This window comes from Narcine bancroftii, chromosome 4, assembly GCF_036971445.1.
Source record: "Narcine bancroftii isolate sNarBan1 chromosome 4, sNarBan1.hap1, whole genome shotgun sequence".
NCBI lineage: Eukaryota > Metazoa > Chordata > Chondrichthyes > Torpediniformes > Narcinidae > Narcine > Narcine bancroftii.
This window is the reverse complement of record NC_091472.1, coordinates 48,255,166-48,279,452: the sequence shown is the minus strand read 5'-3', so window position 1 is coordinate 48,279,452 and position 24,287 is coordinate 48,255,166. Positions and strand designations below refer to the sequence as shown.

General features: G+C 39.4%; 1 protein-coding gene across 17 annotated transcripts in view; it reads left to right on the top strand.

The window, feature by feature from the left end:
* The window catches only part of LOC138760542 (serine/threonine-protein kinase MARK1-like), a 302,067-nt gene that overhangs the window by 143,534 nt on the left and 134,246 nt on the right, over positions 1-24,287 (top strand). Inside the window, exons 8-9 of one of the 17 annotated variants that reach the window (XM_069931251.1) lie at positions 3,228-3,283; positions 4,292-6,648. The exons of 15 other annotated variants lie outside the window; for them this stretch is intronic. In XM_069931251.1, coding sequence (XP_069787352.1) covers positions 3,228-3,236 — 9 coding nt within the window. In that variant the 3' untranslated portion in view covers positions 3,237-3,283; positions 4,292-6,648. Of the gene's footprint in view, positions 1-3,227; positions 3,284-4,291; positions 6,649-24,287 lie in introns of those variants that run through there. One more of the 17 variants, XM_069931250.1, reaches the window with a different exon arrangement.

Genomic DNA, 24,287 nt, shown 5'->3' with positions numbered 1-24,287 from the left:
ACAAGAGAAGATGGGTTAAAAGTGAAAGGGGAAAAATTTAGGGGGAATGTGAGGGGAAGCTTCTTCACACACAGACAGAGTGGTGAGAGTGTGGATTGAGCTGCCAGCTGAGGTGGTGAATGTGGGCTCAATTTTAACATTTAAGACAGATACGTGGATGGGGAGTGGATGGGGAAATATATATATATTTATTTATCTAACTGGGTACACCCATTGGCTCCTCCCATAGGATCCTGAATAAATGTGACTGTCCCTCAGCCCTCTCTCCTCAGTTCGGAACAGTTGACCAGCTGGGATGTGCCTTCATTCTATTGCAAATAAAAGAGTCTAATTTCTGCTCATCTACAGTTTTTTGAGTAATTGTTGGTGCATCAGTTTTATTCGCAATAGTCTTGACAATGGAGCATGTCCTGAAGCCAGAGAAACTGAAAATTGACCCTCTATCACCCGAGACATCTACCAACTTTGAACACTGGCTATGCTGTTTCGGTATCATCATATACCTTCCCTGTATATCCGATTATGGTGAACCAAATCGTACAATATCGGGTTTTCTCTGCCATCAGCCTAAAATCGGCATACCATCAGCTCCCCATCTGCCTGAAAGATCGCCTATAAATTGGGTTCGAGGTGGACGGCCGCCTTTATCACTTCCTGAGCGTCCCCTTTGGCGTCACCAATGGGGTCTCAGTCTTTCAATGGGAAATAGACTGCATGGTAGATCAGCACCAGCTGCAGGCCACATTTCTGTATCTTGACAACATCACCATCTGCGGTCACGACATGCAGGACCATAATGCCAATCTTCAAGAGAAAACGGCTGGCTAAAGTGTTTCTCCTGAAATAAGGGAAACAAGAGGAACTCTATGGTGACCTGGAAGAAGAGGTTATCATTTGGAAAAAAACCCTTGATGGGGAAAGTTTCTTCGACAACACAATAAAGGGACTGATCAGAGGAAATCAGTTTGTGTGTGTCCAACAAGCAACAAATATCTCTCTGAAGATCCGCCAAGCTCCTTAACCTCAATCTCACATTCAATAAGGGTAAATGTGTATTTTGTACAACCCGCCTTGCCATCTGTAGCTGTGTCATTGAGAACAGAGTCATTGGTTCCGACCCGCGTACTGCATGTGTCTGCTCCTGGAACTCCCCCTCTCCCACAGCCTCAAGGCCCTGAAAAAGTGCCTGGGTTTCTTTTCTGGCTATGCCCAGTGGGTCCCCAACTATGCGGACAAGGCCTGGCCCTTTGTTAAATCCACCTCTTTTCCCCTAACACCAGAGGCCCGTGCAGCCTTCAGCCACATCGAGGCAGACATTGCCAAAGCCACGATGCATGCTGTGGGTGAATCCATCCCATTCGAGATGGAGACTGATGCATCGGACTTCATTCTGGCTGCCACACAACCAGACGGGCAGACCTGTCACTTTCTTTTCCGGCACCCTCCAAGGCCTTTAAATTCAACACTCCTCTTTCGAGAAAAAGGCTCGCACCATTGTCGAGGTGGCATGGTACTGGAGGCACTACTTGGCCAGGAAACTATTTACCTTGCTAACCAACCAACTTGCAGTTGCATTCGTGTTCAATAACCAGCTGTGAGGTAAAATCAAGAACATTAAGATAATGAAATTGAGAATTGAACTTTCCATCTATAATTATGATGTCTTGTACTGGCCTGGTAAACTCAATGAGCACCCAGATGCCCTATCCCGTGGAGCCTGTTCCAGTGCGCAAATCGACTGCTTTCAAGCTCTCCCCAATGATCTCTGCCATCCTGGAGTCATTAGGTTCTTCCATTTTAATGAAGCCCACAATCTGCCTTACTCCATTGAAGAGATCAGGTAAATGACCAAAACTGCCAGGTTTGCACAGAGTGCAAACCACACTTCTACCGGCCACTACACGCCTCTTTGAACACCTGAGTGTTGACTTCAAATGATCCCTACCCTCAATGGACTGCAGTGTGTCTTTCCTCAACGTCATTGATGAGTACTCACTTTTTCCGTTTGCCATCCCCTTCTCTGACAAGACAGCTGCCACAGTCATCAAAGCCCGGCGCTGTGTCTTCACTCTGTTTGGCTTTCCCAGCTATATTCATAGCGACTGGGGTCCCTCATTTATTAGTGATGAGCTATGCCAGTACCTGCTGCCAGAGGCATTGGCATGAGCAGGTATCATCTACAACCCCCAGGGGAACTAGGCAGGTGGAAGGGGAGAACACTATGGTATGGAAGGCTGTCCTCCTAGCCCTGTGGTCTTGGGGGCTCCCAGTTCTGCTGGCAATAGATCCTTCCTGAGGTGCTCCTTTCTATTAAGTCCTTTCTATGTATGGCCATCAATGCCACACTGCATAAACATATGTTTTCCTTTCCCAGGAAATCAATGACAGGAACCACACAGCATGGCTACTTTGGAAACGTGAGAGGTCTTAAGGCCAACTCACTGGTCAAAAGGGTCCACCTCCTCCACACCAACCGAAATACACCTATGTGGTATACCCCGATGGGCATGAAGACACTGTCTCTGTTAGGGACCTGGCGCCCTCAGGGACTCTGGAGACTACCACTGATCACCCCACACCCCTCCCATCCCTCACCTCTCACGATGCACCAGAGCTATGCACATTACCTTAGCCCCAATAAATGACTCACCAGACTCATTGCTGTACACCCACCAGCTCAATGCCGATGACTACGTACAGGTACCCCAGACCGTCCAGGATCCATTCACTGCACCAGTACTACAATGGTCACAGCATAAAACCAAGCCGCCCAAAGACTGAATTTATAATTGTATCATCAATGCTTCACCCTCTTTTTAAATACAAGGGGCGAATGTGGTAAACCACCATATGTATATATTTATCTCTCTGGGCACACCCATTGGTTGACTGTACCCATGGCCCCTCCCACAGGCTTCTGAATAAAAGTGACTGTCTCTCAGCAACCCCCCCCAAAGTTCAGGGCAGTCATCCAGCAGGGATGTGCCTTTATTTTATTGCAAATAAAAGCCTATCAGTTTGTTCATCTTCAGTCTTTTGAGTCATTGATGGTAAATCAGAGAGGTACAAGTCCGTGGGACTAGGCAAAAAAAGTGGTTTGACACAGACTAGAAGGGCCGAAGAGGCCTGTTTATGTGCTGTATGTTTCTATCAATTCCACAAACTCTATTTTTGTAAATTTGACAATTAAAATGTAGTAATATTCAACTTGTATTTCCCTTGGTCAGCACCAGTAATGAAGTACAAGCCATAACAATCCAGGGGGGCAGAAACCATCTTACTAGTAAGTTTCATAATGCTCCCATTAAAATATTTCAGAAAATCTAACCAACTGCTGACAATTATTTTTCTGTTGATCATGTGAAAATGCATGACCCTTCTTCTTAAATGGATTGATTTTTTTTATATTTTAATTTTGAGTGTCAGTAATGTGGGTTCCAGCTTTGCATTGTGAGTCTATTTTTAGGATAGCCCAAGGCCTGTTGAATTTTGGTGATTTTTGTTTTATAACAGGTGACTTCCATATCTTGGCCATTAGGGAGTAGGAAAGAAGCAAGTAAAAATAAAGTTAGTCTGTCTGCTTCAGGCAACTGGCATTTCATTGACCATCACCAAATAATGTCTATTTTTAAAGAAGAGAAAAATATAAAATCTCTTTTTCTTAATATTTTATTTATAATTTTCCACTCAAACTAACAATTGTCAATATATCGTTAATATAATTATCAACATTATTTACATTTTGTACTTATTAATTCCATAAAATCTAATCATGGAGTTTGTTTTTCTTTTTATCCCCTTCCATTCTCCCCAACATTTTAACACTTAACACCAATCTAGTTATACTTACAATGACTAAAACACTCACATCGTAGGTATGAAACTTATATTTGGGGATTTATGGGTTTGTCGCGTCAAAGAAGCCTGTGCATAGTCTGCCTTCCTTTTTCCGTAGCTTTTCCTGGTTAGAATAAGATGGACCCCCTCCACCCCTCTACCAATGGAGGGGTGAATTAGTAGGGCGGCGAGGCCCAGCAGTCCACACTACAATTGTGGCCCTATGTAGTTCAAGTAGGGCTGCCAGACCTTCAAAAAAGTACTGTATAGTTTCCTTAGGCTGTAGGTAATTTTCTCCAGGGGAACACAGCTCTATGTTCCAATGTTCAGTGTCCAAAAAGGAGTCGGGTTTCTAAGCTACTGCTATGTACTTCCTGGCCACTGCCAATGAGATCATGACAAATTGAATTTGAAATTTGAACAGCTTTATTGTATCCATTATGTTTCCCAACAGGATCGGCTCTGGGCCCAGTAGGAATTCTTTGCCTATATAACACATCTCTTGCATCTTTGACCACTCTCATTTGATGAATGTGTACGCCCATCTCTTCAAGTTGAAAATAGGGAGAGAAGCTGCAGAAGTTCACTTCTTGAAGTCAACAAATATTCAGAATGTACACCTTTGTAATCAACAAAACATTGTTCCAGATTATGTCAGTAAGGCAATTTATAAATAACTATTGAGAAGCATGATCACAGTTATAAGAAGCTAAGTGTCTGGGTCAAATTTATTTGTTCTGTTCAACATATTTAATGAGATCCTGCCCTTTTCTCTTTTTATTTTCCTTCTCATTTTGCATTATGTTTTGTTTTTAACTATATTTGTCGTGAATACATGCAGATGATGTTATGTCAAGAAAAAGTTATAGAAGGAGGAAAATAATTTGTTTGCTTTCATTAATTTCATCAAGCTGCTTTTCTCCACAAAGCATTTCTAGTAAGAAGGCCAGGATGACTTAAGCTGGAGATGCTATTTGCAGCTCTGGCACAAGGATGTAAAACACCAGGCAAAGAATGAATTATAGTCCCCATCTTAATGCCAGATCGTAATCTATTTCACAATATAATGTTGGAACCCACATATTAACCCACAAAGACATATGTTGGTTTTTAAGAGCCCAATTGTGAATTGTGCATTAACATGAAAGATAAAACAGGAAAATATTCTTGTATTGTAATATTTAAAGACTGTATGACTTTTAAAGCTAGTAGTTTGTGCATGAAGGAGGTATAGGAGCATCAAAATCAGGACTGCCTAACTAACTAGGAAATAACATCTTCCTGCAGGCTGTGAGATTGATGAATGGTATCCTGTATCCTTGGGTTTGATATAAATGAAACAAGTAAATGATTCCAAAATATTTGTGCATATTTATTTTATATCTTTTTTTGTATCCATGTAATTATTATGCATTGTGTATGATGTGTGTATTTTGTGTGCACTGTGGTCTAGAGAAGTCTGTGTGTACACTGTGGTCTAGAGAATTATTATGCATGATGTGTGTGTATGTGTGCACAGTGGTCTAGAGAAGTCTATGTGTGTACTGTGGTCTGGAGAAGTGCTGTTTTGTCTTGATATACATGTAGTCAGATGATAATAAACTTGCCTGCATCAGATTCATTTAGGAAATTTCCCATGACAATACTGGTATCAACAGACCCATTGCAACTACAAGGAAGGAGTTGTAGCATGGACAATTTACAGATAATGGCAGTGGAGTTATCATGCTCAGGGAGAAGAGAAATAGATCATTCAAGGCCCTAAAATGTCTTTTGATTAAACTGAGCAGTTAAGAACTGAAATGTGTCTTCCCAAAACTTTTCCACTTTCTCACATGCCCAAATTGTATGTACTGTTGTTCCCATTTCCTTCTTACAGCAAAAACATCTATCTGATACTGTTGGGTCCCACTTATTTAACTTTTGGGGCGTGTGTAACCAATTATATTGTATCATGTGTAACCTCGTGTTTATTGTATTTCTCATAGTTCCGGAGCATAGCTTTTCCCATTTTTCATTTTTTATCTTTATGTTTAGATCTTGATCCCACTTTTGTTTGGGTTTACAGCTTATTTCATCGTTCTCTTTCTCATGCAGCTTGATGTACATGTTTGTTATAAATCTTTTAATTATCATTGTGTGTGTAATCACATATTCAAAGCTGCTTCCTTCTGGTAACCTCAGTCTGTTTCCCAATTTATCCTTTAAATAAGCTTTCAGTTGGTGGTATGCAAACATTGTACCGTGAGTTATTCCATATTTGTACTTCATTTGTTCAAAAGATAATAAATTATTTCCCAAAAAACAATTTTCTATTCTTTTGATCCCTTTTCTCTCCCATTCTCTAAAGGAAAGGGTATTAAATAAAATCACATAAAGCAACATACCAAAAAATCCAGAGATCTTTCTTCTAAGTAATATAAGTAAAGAATTAGGCCTTAAACTGGATGAAGCACAAAAAAGATTTATTATGATAGCCTGAGCTGTAGCAAAAAAATGTATAATGTCAACTTGGAAATCAGAAGAGAGCCTGAGAGTACAGAAATGGCACATGGAAATGAATAAATGTATTCCATTGGAAAAAATAACATATAATTTAAAAAATAAAGTCACATTATTCGAACAAATTTGGAAACCGTACATGGAACACAACAGAGAGGGCCTACCGCGGACCTCCACCCCCTAAAATGACAGAATGAGAAGAAGATTAAACGAACTGACCCAGTGTGAAAACGCAGATGACACAATTTTCTTGTTTATTTTCATTGGGTGATGACATTGTTTAATGGGTTTATTGTATATGTTGAATGTTTAGTGGGTAGGGAGGGGAAGGAGGAAGGGAAGGGAGAGGGGGAAAAAGGGAGAAAATGACACTGTGTATATTCAAGAGGGAAATGTTTGTGTGTATTTTGGTCAGTATGGTTCATAGTGTGAAAAATTAAAAAAAAGAACTGAAATATGTTAATGCTGCATTCATTACAGTGTGAGGTGAAATATGGAAGTGCTCTCTATTGGTCCACTTCTTCAACTCAGGCCATGCAGTGTTCGAGATCTTGCTGAGATCAACTTATGAATTGTGTATTGTGCTTGTCAATGGAAAGATGGGCAAGGCAATATATTTTGACCAGGTCTCTCAATTTTATTTCAAGACAACAAAAAAATCTTGAAACCGATCATTTTCCCTTGAAAGTTGAAAAGAAATGCCTAATAAATTTGATTTTTGAAATAAAATGTGTTTAATATGTGGTTTATATATTACACAGCTGATTTTTCTGTGCAAATTATTACAAAAATGCATTTTCCACAAATTTTTAAATAACAAATTTAGCATTTCAAAGATGAATGTTCAGAGCTATAATCTGCAGCTCATGCACTAGTTACTGGATACTCAGCAAACAAGCTGATGGTTTAAGTTGAACTCTATTTTTAGCAATCTCAAACTGCTGGATGTCAAATTATTTCCAACTCAGTCCAGATGCCATACACAATGTTAAGTGAATGCTCAACTCTTTGGCTAATGTCAAAGTTACAGGAGGAAGATTCTGATTACAATGAAATGAACTGCTTTATGGATAACCAGTTTTGGAAATGAATTAAGTATTTTTTTAGATTCCACTCACCTTTCTCACCCTCATATATCTATATAATGGATATATCTTTAAATTGTTACTTCAATTTTTATTGACACGTTTTGATTACAAAGTTGATGAATTTGTCAGATTAGCTGTTGAATGTACTCCTGATATGCAATAGTGCAATAATGAATAGCATTTTATAAGCAGAAATTCAAAATCTCTGGACACTTTTTACAGGATTCTGGTAGCCCAAACATCATTGTTTCATATAATTTTCATACATAATCAACTATCATGAATAGTTTTTGAAGTTCATAAATGTAAACGTGTCGTAAAGTACTTGTGGATCATTGAAAAGGTGACAATAATCAATATCAGTAAAGTTTCATGCTTCCATAAATATCTGTTGATGAATCATTCCAGCATTTTCATAAAATGTGGTTCTGCTAGGAAGTACATTTTAGTGGAGCTGGAACCTGGTGCTGAGTAATTGTTTTGGGCAAGATAGACAGGGTGAAGGAGTGGGAGATGGGAAGGTCACTGAAGATCGCTTTTTTGTGGTAAACAGCTTTTGGTGTAGGATTTAACAAATTAAATACACTGCTGAATGCAGTCAATTGAAGTTCCATGTTTGCATCTATGTTTGCTTGTTCGTTCAGGTGTCTTGCCGTTCGGTGTGGGTGATCATGTCTCTCCATCCATCATGGTTTCTGACCTTCCAAATTGTGGTTGTTGATCCCCTGTTTCCAATCCATCTATCATTTTCATTCTCTGCCTGCCTCTGCATCTCTGTATGTTTGTAAAAAATTTTGAATCTTCTAAATTAATGGTAACAGCGTTGAATTTTGACACTGGTGTTAAGATGAGAATTTTTGAGGATGCTATTTGATCGTAGAGATTGTCAGGTCAGCATAAAAATATGCAAAGAAGCTTAACAGCATAAATTATGCTATTTCAATCATTAAGTCTTCGTAAAGAATTTGTTTGATCCCATTCTCCTATTTTTAAAAATTATATCCATGCAATTATCTATGCCATAATCCGTTATATGGATGTTATATATCTTCTTTCTTTTTTCTTCTTTCTTCTTTCTTTGGCTTGGCTTCGCAGATGAAGATTTATGGAGGGGTAATGTCCACGTCAGCTGCAAGCTCGTTTGTGGCTGACAAGTCCGATGCGGGACAGGCAGACACGGTTGCAGCGGTTGGAAGGGAAAATTGGTTGGTTGGGGTTGGGTGTTGGGTTTTTCCTCCTTTGTCTTTTGTCAGTGAGGTGGGCTCTGCGGTCTTCTTCAAAGGAGGTTGCTGCCCGCCGAACTGTGAGGCGCCAAGATGCACGGTTTGAGGCGATATCAGCCCACTGGCGGTGGTCAATGGGGCAGGTACCAAGAAATTTCTTTAGGCAGTCCTTGTACCTCTTCTTTGGTGCACCTCTGTCACAGTGACCAGTGGAGAGCTCGCCATATAACACGATCTTGGGAAGGCAATGGTCCTCCATTCTGGAGACGTGACCTACCCAGCGCAGTTGGATCTTCAGCAGCGTGGATTCGATGCTGTCGGCCTCTGCCTTCTCGAGTACTTCGATGTTAGGGATGAAGTTGCTCCAATGAATGTTGAGGATGGAGCGGAGACAACACTGGTGGAAGCGTTCTAGGAGCCGTAGGTGATGCCGGTAGAGGACCCATGATTCGGAGCCAAACAGGAGTGTGGGTATGACAACAGCTCTGTATACGCTAATCTTTGTGAGGTTTTTCAGTTGGTTGTTTTTCCAGACTCTTTTGTGTAGTCTTCCAAAGGCGCTATTTTATAATTATATAAAAATACAAAAAACTGCATTTTCTGGAACATTGATCCAAAAAAAAATCAGTGGGATAAGTCAGTGGGTCAGTCAGCATCCATGGATAGAAATGGTCATCAATTGTCAGGGTGAGGCTTACAGACACAATGATAATTAAAAAATTTATAACAAACATGTATATCAAATTACAAGAAAAGGAGAATGAGGAAATAAATGATAAAACTAAACAAAAGTGGGAACAAGATCTAAACATAAAGATAAAAAAGGAAACATGGGAGAGGTTATGTTTAGGAACTATGAGAAATACAATAAATACGAGATTACGTATGATACAATATAATTGGATACATAGGTTATATATCACTCCTCAAAAGTTAAATAAATGGGATCCAACAGTATCTGACAGATGTTTTCGTTGTAAAAAAAGAAATAGGAACAACAATTCATGCAATCTGGACTTGTGAAATGGTGAAAAAATTTTGGGAAGATCTCAACCAGATATTAAATAAAATTACAGAAAGCAATATACCAAAAAACCCAGAGATCTTCCTCCTAAGTAACATAAAAAATAAAGAATTTGGACTTGATTTGGAGGGTGTACAAAAAAGATTTGTTAAGACAGACCTAGCTGTAGCAAAAAAATGTATTATGTCAAACTGGAAATTAGAAGATAATTTGAAAATACAGCAATGGTATATAGAAATGAATAAATGTATTGCATTAGAAAAAATAACATATAGTTTAAGAAATAATATAACATTATTTGAACAAATATGGGAGCCGTACATGGAATATAATAGATAAAACCTACCAGGACATCTATCACCTAAAATGACAAAAGGAAAAGAGAATGGAAAGAATTGACTCAGTGGAAGTTTTTGTTCGTTAATGTTGAGTGACAACATTGTTTGATGGGTTTGATGTATCTTGGACTCAGAGTTTTGAATGGATGGAGGGGGAGGTGGGGGGGGAGGGGAGGAGGGAGGGGGGGAGAAAACGACACTGTATATATTTGAAAGGAGAAATGTGTATATCTTGAATAATGTGATCTATAGTGTGAAAAAAAAATTTTTTTCAAATTGTCAGGCTGAGGCTAAATATAAACTTGAGGAGCAATGGTATAAACCTCCTGGATATCCTTAAACCTAATGGATTTTGAACATTGATTTTTCTAACTTTAGATAACCTCCACCCACAAGTGGTTCCAACGTTTCTATGTCTTTACCTGATTGAAACACGATAGGTTGTATATGCTGTGATTGTAGTAAAAACACCGGAATGCTGGAGGAACTCAGCTGGTCTTTTCAGCATCTAGAGGGGACCAAGACATTTTTTCCTTGACCCGAAACAATATACCTTTGTCTCCTATAGATGCTAAAAAGATCAGCTGAGTTCCTCCAGCATTTGGGTGTTTTTATAATGTCTTTACCTACACATGACTTTTTTTCTTTTTCTCTCTCTTAACTTTTCTTCCCCCCCCCCCCACCACCCTTATGGACTCTATCTCTACTTGTCTCTCTTCCCACCCCTTCCCTTACTTCTGCCCTACTCCCTATCACTTGACCCCTTCTCCAAGTTCTTTCCCCCCTGATGTATGTCATATCAACTCCTCTTTTCTTCCATCTTGGTAAAATGTCCAGACCTGAAATGTTGACTGACCATTGCTACCCATGGATGTTGTCTGACCTCCAGCACGTCTTTGTTTCTGCATTATTATTATTGCTGTTGTTTTAATAAAAAGAATTGTTGATCACTCATGTAATAATTGTTCAGTTTATCTGCTCAGTAAGTAAAACCCTCATTTTCATAATTTCATTGTCAAATGTCTGAAATATTAGTGTTGCAGCAATTGTGATTGGTCTTAAAAAACCTAAGCCCGAATTAATGCCAAGTGGCATTACAGAGTGAGAATCCTTGAAGTCCTCAACCTGACTTCAACCTATCTACCCCAGAATTTTCATATTAAGGAAATCGAGCGATAGATGGCTCAAAGATCATCTTGAGATTTAATATTGTAGTGGCTAAAGAAGGGTCATGTGACAAACTCCGACATTTGTTTTTTTTAATGCAACATCTGTTCTATTACTCCCAGTCTAATACAGGTGATTCTGCATCGGAAAATATTACACAAAATTTCAACGATGTGCTGCCTATAATTTCAGTTAATATTTACTAATATGAATTACATTGCTATCTATAAATTTCATTTGATGTTTAGCTTTGTCTCTAGTTTCAAAACTCTTGTGTCAAATGATTAAAATTATTTGAATTTGCCAAAAGGAGACAAAATTTCTTCATGCTTCTTTTATGATTTTTAGGGAATATAATTGGCTAGTTTGTTGGCAGATTTTTAATTGAAATTACTATCAATTCATTTTCATAAAGATGTGGGTTAATATGGTATAAATTTGTTAATAGGCATAATGTTCGTGAAGAACGCTTTTGAATAATCAAAGGGTTTTTTTTGGAACCATAATTGATGTTGAATAATACTACGAAGAATCTTGCTGTGCTGGCAAATGATTGATGCTTTTTATTTCTGAGAAGCTGCATAGACTTTTTTTAAAAAATTTTTATTTTTCACACTATAAACCACATTGATCAAGATACATACATTTTCCTTTTCAAATATATACAGTGTCGTTTTCTCCCCCCCCCTCTTCCCATCCCACCCTCCCTACCTCCCCTCCCATTCATTTAAAGTACAGAATCTAAGATACATTAAACCAGTCAAACAATGTTGTCACTCAATAAAAATAAACAAAAAATTCCACTGAGTCAATTCTTTTCATTTCCTTCTCCTTCTGTCATTTTAGGTGGTAGATGTCCCCGGTAGGTTTTCTCTATTGTGTTTCATGTATGGCTCCCATATTTGTTCTAATATTGTAATATTATTTCTTAAATTATATGTTATTTTTTCTAATGGAATACATTTATTCATTTCTATATACCATTGTTGTATTCTCAAATTATCTTCTAATTTCCAGGCTGACATAATACATTTTTTTGCTAGGGCTAGGGCTATCCTAACAAATCTTTTTTGTGCACCATCCAAATCAAGTCCAAATTCTTTGTTTTTTATGTTACGTAGGAGGAAGATCTCTGGGTTTTTTTTTGGTATATTGCTTTCTGTAATTTTATTTAATATCTGGTTTAGATCTTCCCAAAATTTTTTCACTTTCTCACACGTCCAGATTGCATGAATTGTTGTTCCATTTCTTTTTTACAACGAAAACATCTGTCAGATACTGTTGGGTCCCATTTATAGCATGTCCTCATTGATGTACATTTGGACCTTGGAGTGCTTAGAATTTCTGAATTCAGAGACTACTTGATATATATGTATTTCTCTTAAAGGTTGCTTAGAACCTTAATTCACTCAGTGAAAGGTTTGCTGTTTGCTTTATCATGTTCCATTTTTAAAAAAAATCAATTTTTATGAAAGGTAATCAACTTTAAAGGTTAACTCTGTTTCTCTCTGACATGCTCATTATCTTCAGTTTCAGTTTTTGTTTATCCCTTCACAATTTTGTCTAACTTGTTAGTAACATAGCTGCAAATTTTAAAAAAAACTCATGCACGCTGTATCTTTTGCAATGACTCCCCTATCAAAAGGAAAAGTTTGAATATACGGCAATGGTAGTTTACTGCTCCAACTTAACTGTAATACTTATTGACCTCCTGGAGCTTGATACTTCTTAAATCTTCAACATTTACTTTGGAATACTCAGGCCCCCTTGATCATGTGAAATGTGGAGTAATGCTGAGATTACTTGTGCCACAGCCTTCAGTCACCCATTCATCAGCCCTTCTAGGGCAATAGATTTGATGGGAGATTTAATCTTTTCAGTTTGATTTGCTTTTAATATTGAATTTCTGTGCATGATTATTCTGTAAAACTACAGGTGGATGGAATTTAGAACTTTGAATGATGTGGAGCTTATTGTAATGGTATGAAATGATTGTTTGTGTTGCTTCATCTGCTCTTGTATTGCTCACACTCCTGGTTTCTTCAGAAATAGGTTAGACAAAACTGACAAAAACAGATTATGATTGAAAATTACAAATATCTGAGCGATTCTACTTTAAAAAAAAAATAACCCCACCACATTGGGACATTAGGAAAAGAATGCAGAACTGATGCAGTTCTTTTTTTTAAATAAAAAAAACATTTCAAGCTGTGTTTGTCTGGATGCAATCTCACAAGTTGAAAATGCAGAAGATATAAATGCCTCCTCTTGACGGACATTCAGAAATCGAGTGAGAGAAGACCATTGGGACAGTAAGGTTCGAGTTATATATTCAGACGATGCCCCATTGATGGTGTATAATTGTAGCAGTAATCACAGATCATAATCGAATTAAATGGCATAAGAGGGCAACAGTTCCACTCCTGTTCATAATCTGATGTAAACGGCAGATAGATCACGCTCAATAAAGATTCAAAATAGAAGTGCATTGCATTTAGTATTACGGAATAAACACCCAGAGAAATACCTATTTAATAACAAAACAATAATGATGGTTTAATGACTAATTTGATTTGAAGCAAGGAAAATAGCTGAATATTCTCAGGATATACTGCTCTTGCATTGATACTCCAAGTGATCTGCTGTGTTAATTGGCTCTGACATTCTGATTTGTGAATGCCTGCTTTTTCGGTATTCAGAAAAATTGATTTTAAAATAATGTTAAAAGTTCATCTATACTTGGTCATATTATATAACATCGAGTGGAAACTCCATGGGACAGGAATCAGGCTTTTAGTCTAATCTGAAACAAGGCAGGAATTCATTTTCCTTTTGATGTTTTATTTTCAAACTGATAATACTATGATATCTACATAACTTTATAAAGGATGATGGGAACTGGTATCTATTTTAAAAATACTGAGACAAAATGTGGCAAACATTGAGAAGGATGTTGTGTGGTTTTTTTTCTCCTCATAATTTACAGTTTGGAGCTAGATCCATGTTGTGAAGTCATAAATAGCAGAGATTAATTTGTGTGTTTGACTACCAACTTAAAACAATGATGCAAATTATTTAGATTGCAGATGTGGAAAAAATATGGGAAAGTTTATTTATTGTGAATATAATTAGCGACTTCACACCGTTCTTGAGATGGAGGGTGAACAGCCAGAAATCATAGTATACTCTGGAACCAATGGTTTAAACTAGGTTGGCAGGGGAATGGGAATTGGATTGTTGGGTCAGTTGATGGAACAGTTGGTAGAAAGGAAAATGCAATGTGCAGTAACACTGAGGATATTTAGGCAGTAAATAATAGGGCATAGATGCAGTCATTTGGATCGGTTGAAATTAGTTTAGTGTGATAGTATTAAGAATAAGAATGATTACTTGAGAGCATGGATTAGTGCATGGAATTATGATGTTGCGGCCATGACAAAGACTTAGCTGTCACAAGGACAGGATTGGCTGCTTGATGGAGGGAGATAAAAGAGAGGTGGTGGAACTTCAAATCAGGGATAATATTACAGCTGCAGAAAAGAGGGATGTCATAATGGGATCATCCACAGAAACAGGGCCTACCAATAGCCTATGGGCCACTGAGGAGCAGATTTTGGAAAGGTACAAAAATAACAGGGTTGTGCTTAGTGGGTGACTGCAACTTCCCAAATATTTTTTGATATCCCCCTTGGTGCAAAAGGATTAGATGGAGCAGAATTTGTAAGGTGTGTCCAAGATGGATCCTTTTGACATAGAATATGCCCAGGCAAACTAACAGCGATGCCATACTGGGCCTAGTATGAGCTAATGAACCTGGTAAGGTGACTGACCTCTCAGTGGATGAGTATTTCTGAGATATTGATCACAACTCCCTGATCTTAGCGTAGCTATGGACGAGATTAGAAGCAAACAATATTGGCAAATATTTAATTGGAAAGGACTACTTTGACACAAGGAAATGCACAGGAGGAATATGGAGTATGTTTAGAGATGACTTGCATGTTTTTAAAAAAATTTAGACAAAAAGCACAATAACAGGCCCTTCTGGCCATTAAAATACACCAAATACACTAAAATACACCAATTAACGTACAACCTCAGTACATTTCATAGGATGGAGCAATTTGGAGCACGCAGAGGAAACCCTTGGGGAGAATGTACAAACTCCCTATAGACCTCGCCAGGTTCAAACTCTTGTAACTAGCACAGTAATAGTATTGCGCTAACCGCTACACTAAACATTCTGGATAGGTGCCTGAAGAAAGTTGGGGAGGCCCTTAATGAATACTTTGCTCTCCTCACATTCATCAAGGACCCCCTCCCTGATGAACAATGAAGCATAGAACAGGCTAATATTCTGGAGCATATTGAGGTTAAGAAAGAGGCAGAGAAGAACATTAGGATCAAAAAGTCCCTGGCGCCAGATGAGATGGATCCAGGTTATCACAGGAAAGTGGTTGCTGGGGCATTTGTCGATGATCTTTGGTTCCTCCCTGCCATGAGTGTAGTACCAGAAGAAAGAAGGATGGACAATATAGTTTCTGTTTTCAACAAAGGTAATAAGGATATTTCTGGGAATTATAGACCAACAAATCTTGTTAGTGAGAGGATACTTGAGGATAGGATTTATGAGCATTTGGAAAGCAAAGTCATATTAGGGTTAGTCAGCATGGCTTTGTGAGGGCAGGTCATGCCTCATGAGCTTAACTGAGTTTTTCAAGGAGGTGACCAAAAAATTGATGAAGATGGATGTGATGGTTATGGATTTTAGAAAGATATTTGACAAGGTTCTTCATTGCAGGCTCATCCTGAAAGTCACGAGGTATGGAATCTATGGAACCTTGGCTGCATTGATTGAGAATTTGTTTATCCACAGAGGCAGTGGATGATAGTTGGTGACGAGTGGGATTCTACAGGGATTACTCTTCATGATTTTTATACGTGACTCAGTTGAGAAAGTGAAGGGGTAAGTTAGTAATTTTGCAAATGACATGAAGGTGGGAGGTGTCATGGGTTATAATGGGACATAGGATGCTGAGTTGGGTGGAGAAGTAGTAGGTGGAGATCAATGCAGTAAAGTATGAAGTGATGTACTTTGTAAGATTGAACGAAGACTCAATACATAGTTGGTGTCAGAATTCCTAACAGTGAGGAGGAAAAGAGAGTTCTTGGGCTCTGTGCATAGATCCCTCAAGGGTGCTAAGTAAGTTCATCGGGTGATTAAGAAGGGGTATGGTGTGTTAGCCTTCATAAGTCAGGGGATTAAATTCAAGACCTGTGAGATAAAGTTGCAGCTCTATAAGAACTTAATTCGGACCACATTTGAAGTATTATGTTTAGTTCTGGTCACCTCAATAGGTGATGTAGAAGCTTTGGAGAGGCTGCAGGGAGATTAACTAGGATTTTTGCCTTGATTGGAGAACCAGTCTTATGAAGAAACATTGAGCAAACTAGGGCTTTCTAATAAAACACAAGATTCTTTTGACAACATGGTGAAGTGAAAAAAACACACAAATGCTGGAGAAACTCAGCAGGTCAAACAGTGCCTTTATGTAACAAGATACATCACCAACATTTCAGGCTTGAGCCCTTCATCAAAGCACCATTTGACCTGCTAAGTTTCTCCAGGATTTGTGTGTTTTTTTTTCCCAGGGCTTTCTCTTTGGATTGATGGACTTAATAGAGGTGTATAAGATTGAGAGGCATGGATAGCCAGCACCTTTTTTTTTCCTAGGGCAGCAATGGTCAATAACAGAGGACATCTGTTTAAGGTGAGTGGAAGAAAGTTTGGGGGAGATGTTAGAGGTAGGTTTTGTACACAGTGTGGTGAGTATCTGGAATGCTTTGCAAGGTATGGTGATGGAAGCTGGTCAATAAGAGCATTTAAAAGACACTTTGATAGGCACATGGATGGATGAAAAATGAAGGGTAATGGGCAGTGAGGGAGAGAAGGAATAGATTGATCATGGAGTAGGTTTATATAGGTTAGTGCAACATTGTGGGCTGAAGGACTTGCACTGTGCTGTTCTTTGATGAAGACCATTCTAGTATATTTTCTGAAAGTTTCACATACCGAGATTGAATCACAATGTATTGTGTTTAAGGCTAAGACAGTATGTTTTTTTTCACTCTGGCAGTCAATCTCAAGAGTAATAATGATGAATTTTGGAATTCCAGTTTCAGAGCAAAGAATGTTGGAGTTTAAAAATAGCCCAAGCCAAATGTATTATCAAAAAATATATATAATTAGTTGTACCTTGGCAAGTAGCTCAAAACCAGTGCTCAGGCCAGTTAATCTTTTAAAAAATAATGAGACATACAGCACAGGAACAGGTCCCTTCAGCCCACGAGCCCACCCAATTGACCTACACCCCAGTTGTTTGTTTTGGAGGGTGAGAGGAAACCCACACAGACACGGGGAGTACAAACTCCTTAAAGACAGTGCAAGATTCAAACCCCTGTCCTGGTCACTGGCGCTCGAACAATGTTGCGCTAACTGCTCTGTTATTCATGCCACTGTGAACTTAATTAAGTTGAACTTGATGTTGATCTGGTAATAATTTATGTGGTGGTATGTGATATAAATATCTTTTAATGGAATCACTCTTAAAATACATGAACACTCATTGATATTCATTGTATGATTGAAATATGCATTTCACAATTTTTAAATTTAAATGTAGACATACAGCAGTTACAGGCCCTTCCAATCCACTGATCCATGCGGCAATTAAATTAACCTACAATGCCCCCCCCCCCCCTTCATATGTTCTGAAGGGTGGGAGGAAACCAGAGTGCCCAGAGGAAACCCACACAGAGGGAGAATGTACAAACTACTTACAGACACCACCGGATTCGAACTCCCAGTCACTGGCTCTCTAATGGTGTTGCACTAAAATATATTATTTTTTATAACTAAATTCATAATTAGAGATGTATCCCATGTTTTCAAAGTGTTTCACTGCAAGCATTCTAGTTCTTGTAGAAATTAATTTTATCTTCTTTTGTCTTGGGCTCAACCAAGAGTACCCAAGCAACTGTAACTTTCATTCATGTATATATGCTTAATAGGCAAAGGTCTCCCAAAGTGGTTAACATCACCAATGTTCAGTCATTTCTAGGTCATAAGGTAGATATTTTTTAAAGACCAGACCACCCAGCACATGTTCTCTTCTCAGTGGTACCATCCGGAAACAGATACAGGTGCCACAAGATTTGTACCTCTCGGTTTAGGAAAAGCTGCCTCCTGTCCACTATCAGCTCCTCAGCAACAAACTCAATCAGAGACTCATTTAAGGATGAAAGTAAAACACGAAAGTCTGCAGACACAGTGGTTGAAGGAAAAACACAATGTTGGAAAATCAAGTAGGTCAGTGTACAAAGATGGGGTTTTTCCAAAAGCTTGCCAGCTTGTTCTGTTCCAGTCCTAGCTCCTGCTGCTGACTGTCGTACTGTAGAACTCAATTCTCTCTCTCTGACTTTTTGACTCTCTCTGCTTGCAAAACCACATGACCACCTCTTAGAACAGCAAACTACACTGAAACAGCCTGTGGCTTGGATGTAATCCTCCGAGTTCTTTCATCTGTTGCTTTTCAAAACAACAATCCATTAGTGAAGCCCCTTGGGCACTCTTCAAAGTTTTTGCAAAGGCACTCGGAGCCGGAACCCTAACCTTAACCCAATGATCCATCTCTGACATTGTGATCTTTGGGGGTCGACTTGTACACTGGTTAACCAGCTAACTTAGGCATCCAAAAAACTGGGGTAAACTTATGAGCCTGATATACCACAAAACCCTTAAAATGAGGCTGAAAAATGGGGGTTGACATGCTCAGATTGACTTGTATGCTGAAAAATATGGTTCTTTCAATTCAATGTGTCAAGTGCTTTACACTTCTCTATCCACTTATAACCATATAACCATTTACGGAACGGAAACAGGCCATGTTGGCCTTTCGAGTCCACATCGGTTCACTAATTTTGTGCGCCTTCTTCAGGCATTGGTGATTTTAAGTGTAGTGTATCTTTGAGAATTTTAACATCTATCCATAGGTACTCTGTACTTTGGATGTGAAATCTCATTAAAATATTCAAAAACATTGGCTGTGTGGGAGAAGCCAGTGAGTGGCCGTGGACAATAGCTTCTCAGACTGGAGGCCTGTGACTAGTGGTGTGCTGCAGGGATCGGTGCTGGGACCAGTGTAGCTTGTCATCTAGATCCACAATCTGGACAACAATGTGGTGATTGGATCAGCAAGTTTGCAGACAATACTCAGATCAGATATCTGATAGGAATTCCTTTTTAATTATTGGTTTCAGTTTTAACTTTTCAACTATAAATAGAGTATGGCAAGTTTTGAAATTTACAGTGAAACAATTATGGAGATGTAATGTCAGCAGCCTTTTAATTGGCACGTAAGTGGACTCAGAATATTTACTCAACCTCAGTTATTGTACTATTAATAGAATGTACATCACATTTCAGCTTAAGTATAATGCTGTGTGTTTTATAGCATAATGTTTCTATTTTTTAAGCATGTCTATTATTTTGGCAAATCTTGGAGTTCTGTTTCAGAGTTCAAAACCCAAGGCATTTGTTGAATACAGGAGCCAGAACCTCTCAGTTATAGGTAGAAATAACAATCTTCATTTGGAGAAACAAAGTCAGGTTTGTGATCTTAGATTAGCAAATAAACATGATTGGATAACATCAGTTTGATTTTATGGCTTTAAAAGAGAACAATCTCAGTTTGGTAACAGAATTGAACATTGCATGTTAAGTAACTGCCCAAATGCAATGACTACATCCAGCTATCACCCTTGACATTCAATGGCATTGCCATCACTGAATCTCTCATTATCAATATCCTGATCCTGAGGGTTACCATTCACCAGAAACTGAACTAGAGTAGTTAAGTGCATAATGTGGCGACAAGAGCAGGTCAAAGACGAGGAATCCAACAGCAAGTACGAAACAGAGCAACCTGCTTGAAAGTTGCCATATCCACAACCATTCACTCACTCCACCACTAGCACACTCTTATAGTAGTTTGTACCATCAGGATGCATTGCAGCAACTTGCCATTATTCCTTAAACACCATCTCAATCAGCTAAAATGGGAAGGACAGGAAAAGTATGGGAGCACCATCACCTGGAAGTTGCCCTCCAAGACACACATCATCCAGACTTGGAAATATATCACAATTCACCACGGTCACTGAGCCAAAATCCTGGCATTCCTTCCCTAACAGTATTGTGAATATGTCAAGGCCTGCATTGGTTCAAGGAGGCAAAGCGCAATCTCAGTGGGTTAACTTCATCAGTGGGAGAAAAAGAATGATTGATATTTCATGCCGAAATCCTTGGAAGCTGCTTGACCTGTTGAGTTCCTCCAGCAGATTGTGTTTATTTTCAGATTCCAGCACCTCACCACCACCTGGAGGGAAATTAGTGATGGACAATTAATTAGTGGCTCAGCCGATGAAGTTGCATGAATATAAAAATCAAAGTAGAAAGTGAAGGAATAGACAAATCAAAATGATATAAATGTTTGGGAGTGTGTCAGAGGTAGAATGCGAAGGATTTGCATGCACAAGTTGTTAATATATACTTGTTTGTCATCTACATTAATGACTTGGATGACAAAATAGTTAGCAGGATTAGTAAATTTGTAGATGACGCCAAAATTGATAGTATGGTGGACAGTGAAGAAGGTTGCTTCAGATTACAAGATGAGCTAGATGAATTATGAAACTGGGCCAAAAGGAATGGCAGATTGGCTTTAACTCAAAGTACAAGATGTTGCACTTTGGTAGATTAAACCAGGGCCTTGCATGGTGAATGTAGCACCACGGGGAGTGTTGCAGAACAAAGAGACTCAGGCATATAGGGACATAGTTGTGTGAAAGTGCTGATGCAGGATAGCAAAGAGGCATTTGGTATGCTTGTCTTCATTAATCATGGCATTGAATACAGAATCAGGGATGCCATATATTAATGAGTCAAAAATGCTGGAGGAACTTGGCCAGTCTCAGAGTCCATAGGAGGTAAAAATATATTGCTAATGTTTTGGGATTTAGCTCTTTCTCAAGAGATGAGTGTAAAAAAAAAAACAGGCAGAATTAAAGGCTAGGGAAAGAATGGGAGGGGGAGGAATACAGACAAAAGGTGTTAATGGATATGACAAGAGGAAAGGTAAAAATTGATTTTGTCTCTGTGACAGGAGACAGAGGGAAAAGAGAAGTCAGAGGCAGTTAGATGAAAGGAGACGGGGGTGGGGGGGATGATTGGGAGGGGGCTTCTAACAGAAACTGGAGAAGTCATTGTTAATGCCATCCAGTTGAAGGGTGCCCAGATGGAAGATGAAGTATTTGTTCCTCCAATTTGCAGGTGGTCTCAGTTTGGCAGAGCATGAAACTATGAATAAACATGTTAGCAAGGGAATGGGGTGTGGAATTTTAAATGGATGACAACTGGGAGATCCATGTTATTGAGGTGGACAGATCTGAGGTGCTCAACGAAGCGATCTCCCAGTTTACGTCCACTCTCTCTGATGTGGAGGAAACCACAACAGGAGCACTGGATGCAGGAGAGGACTCCTGTAAATTCACAAGTGAAGTGCTGCTTCACTTGGAAGGACTATTTGGGACTGAATGGTGGTGAGGGAGGAGGTATGGGTGCAAGTGGAACATCTGTGGCCACAGGAATAGGTGCTAAGGGGACAATTGGTGGGGAGGGAGGAGTGAATGAGGGAGTCATCAAGGGAGCACTCTGTCGCGTCTGCTCAAATGTCATCCTTCTTCAGACACTGTGGCTTCCTCTCTACCACCATCAATTTGGCCCTCGCCTGTATATTCATTACCCACACATCTACCCTGGCCCTCTCTGCCACCCTCACTGATAACACCATGAGCCTCTGAATCCAACATATTATCCCCTGCCATTTCCGATGTGATCCCACCACTTGACACATATTCCCCTCTCCTCCTTTCTCTGCTTTGCGCTGCTCGCTGCGTGACTCCCTTGCCCACTCCTAATCACCCCCTTGGCACCTACCCCTAGAACTGCAGAAGATGCTACACTTGTGCACTCCTTCCTCACCACTATTCAGGGCTCCAAACAGTCCTTCCAAGTGATGCAGCACTTCACTTGTGAATCTACATGAGTCATCTACTACATCCGGTGCTCCTGTTGTGGTCTCTTCTATATCTGGACTGGACGCAAACTGGAAGGCCACTTCATTGAGCACCTTGACTCCATCCACTACAATAGCATGGATCTCCCAGTGGCCACCCACTTCAATTCCTACCCTATTTCCTTGCCAATATGTCTGTCTATGGTTACCTGAATTGCAAATTGGAGGAGTAGCACCTCATCTTCTGTCTGGACACCCTTCAATTAGATGGCATTAAGTCAACTTCTCCATTTTCTGTAGGAACCCCCTTCCCCCCATCATTTATTTCTCTCTCCTTTTTCCTTTCACAGAGCCAAAATCAAATTTCACATTTCTTCTTATCATATTCTAATTAACACCTTTGTCTGTTGGTCTATACTCCTCCCCCTCCCATTCTTCCCCCTTTCTTTTCCCAGCCCTTAATTTAGATGCCTATCTTTTTTCACTCATACCTTAAGGAAGGGTGCAGGCCTGAAATATCAGTAATATATCTTTACTTTCTTGGATGCTGCAAGACGGCTGAGTTCCTCTGTGAGGCCTGATGTGGAGCATTTGATCACCCACCTATAGGAAACATCATTAGGCTGGAAAGGGTGCAGAAAAAAAATTCACAGAAATGTTGAGGAAATGCTAGACTTGAACTATAAGCAGAGGCTGAATAGACCGGGACTTTTCTTCCTGTAACAAAGGAGGTTAAGGGGGAACATTACAGATGTTTGTAGTCATAAGCTTCCCGCCCCCCCCCCAACCCCGCCCCCCCCCACCCCCCAGAGTTGGGAAGTCAAATATGAGGTGTGGCAAGGTTGTAGCACCAACTATTCGAATCCCGTGTTGCGTGTCAAAAGTTTGTATGTTTTCCCCTTGTCTGTGTGGGTTTTCTGGGGGTTCTTGCTCCTTCCCACCCATCAAAACATACTGGGAATGTAGGTCAATAGGATGTAATTGGCTCATGGGCCGAAAGGGCCTGTTACCGCGCTGTATGTTTAAATTTAAAATTTAAATTTGAGCTAAGATGGAAAATATTTAAAATGAACCTTTTACACATAGACAATGGTCTATAAAATGGATCAAGCTGCCAGGAGAAAGTGGTAGAAGCGGGGACAGTTGTTCAATCGACATTTAGTCTGGTACAGAGACAGAAAAGGTTTGGAGTGGATGCAGACACATGGGTCTAGTTTGATTGATGTGGACAAGTTGGGCCAAATGGCCTGTTTTCATGCAGCTGATCCGGAAATCCCTGATGGGAGGTGGATGAGGGAAAAGGCAGTTGAGTCTCTTAAACTTGCTTCCAGTGTCTTCCCCACCTATTTTGGGTTGAAAATGGAACAGCATCTATCTATCTATTTATTTATTTATTTACATTGAGATTGTTCATTTTGGACTGAGAAGAAAATGAATCTTTTAACTCTGAATGCTGCAAATTTTAATCATGCTCTCCCACAGTGGTCTGGATTACCCAATGCATGCACAGGCAGTGATTACAGTAATAAGGGGAGTCTCTTGGTGACTGACAAACTGCCGTCTTCCAACTGCCTACACACTAACAAGAGGATCCCTTGCCAGCCCTTTGCTTCCATTGCATTGGTAACTGGCTCTCAATTCAGTAAACAGCCTCCTAATAATCTGCTGAGACATTTTATTACACCTGCACCACAGAATAGTCAGAGGCTTTGGAGGTGTTGGTAAGGAACAAGGTCTTTTGTAACATACAATTTAAATGATTTTGGAAATAACTATTTGCAGATTATTTAAATTGGTGCCATAAACTGTACTAAATCCATGCTCTGTTCATTTATAGCATTGAGTTTACATGATGCTCAAAAGGTTATCTTGCTTCCACGTCAAATCTTGCAACTACTTTGGAATTAGACCACAAAGTAACCATAAATGCATCCTTTCATCTTCCAAAGGAAAATCAGTTTTTTTTTCAAACA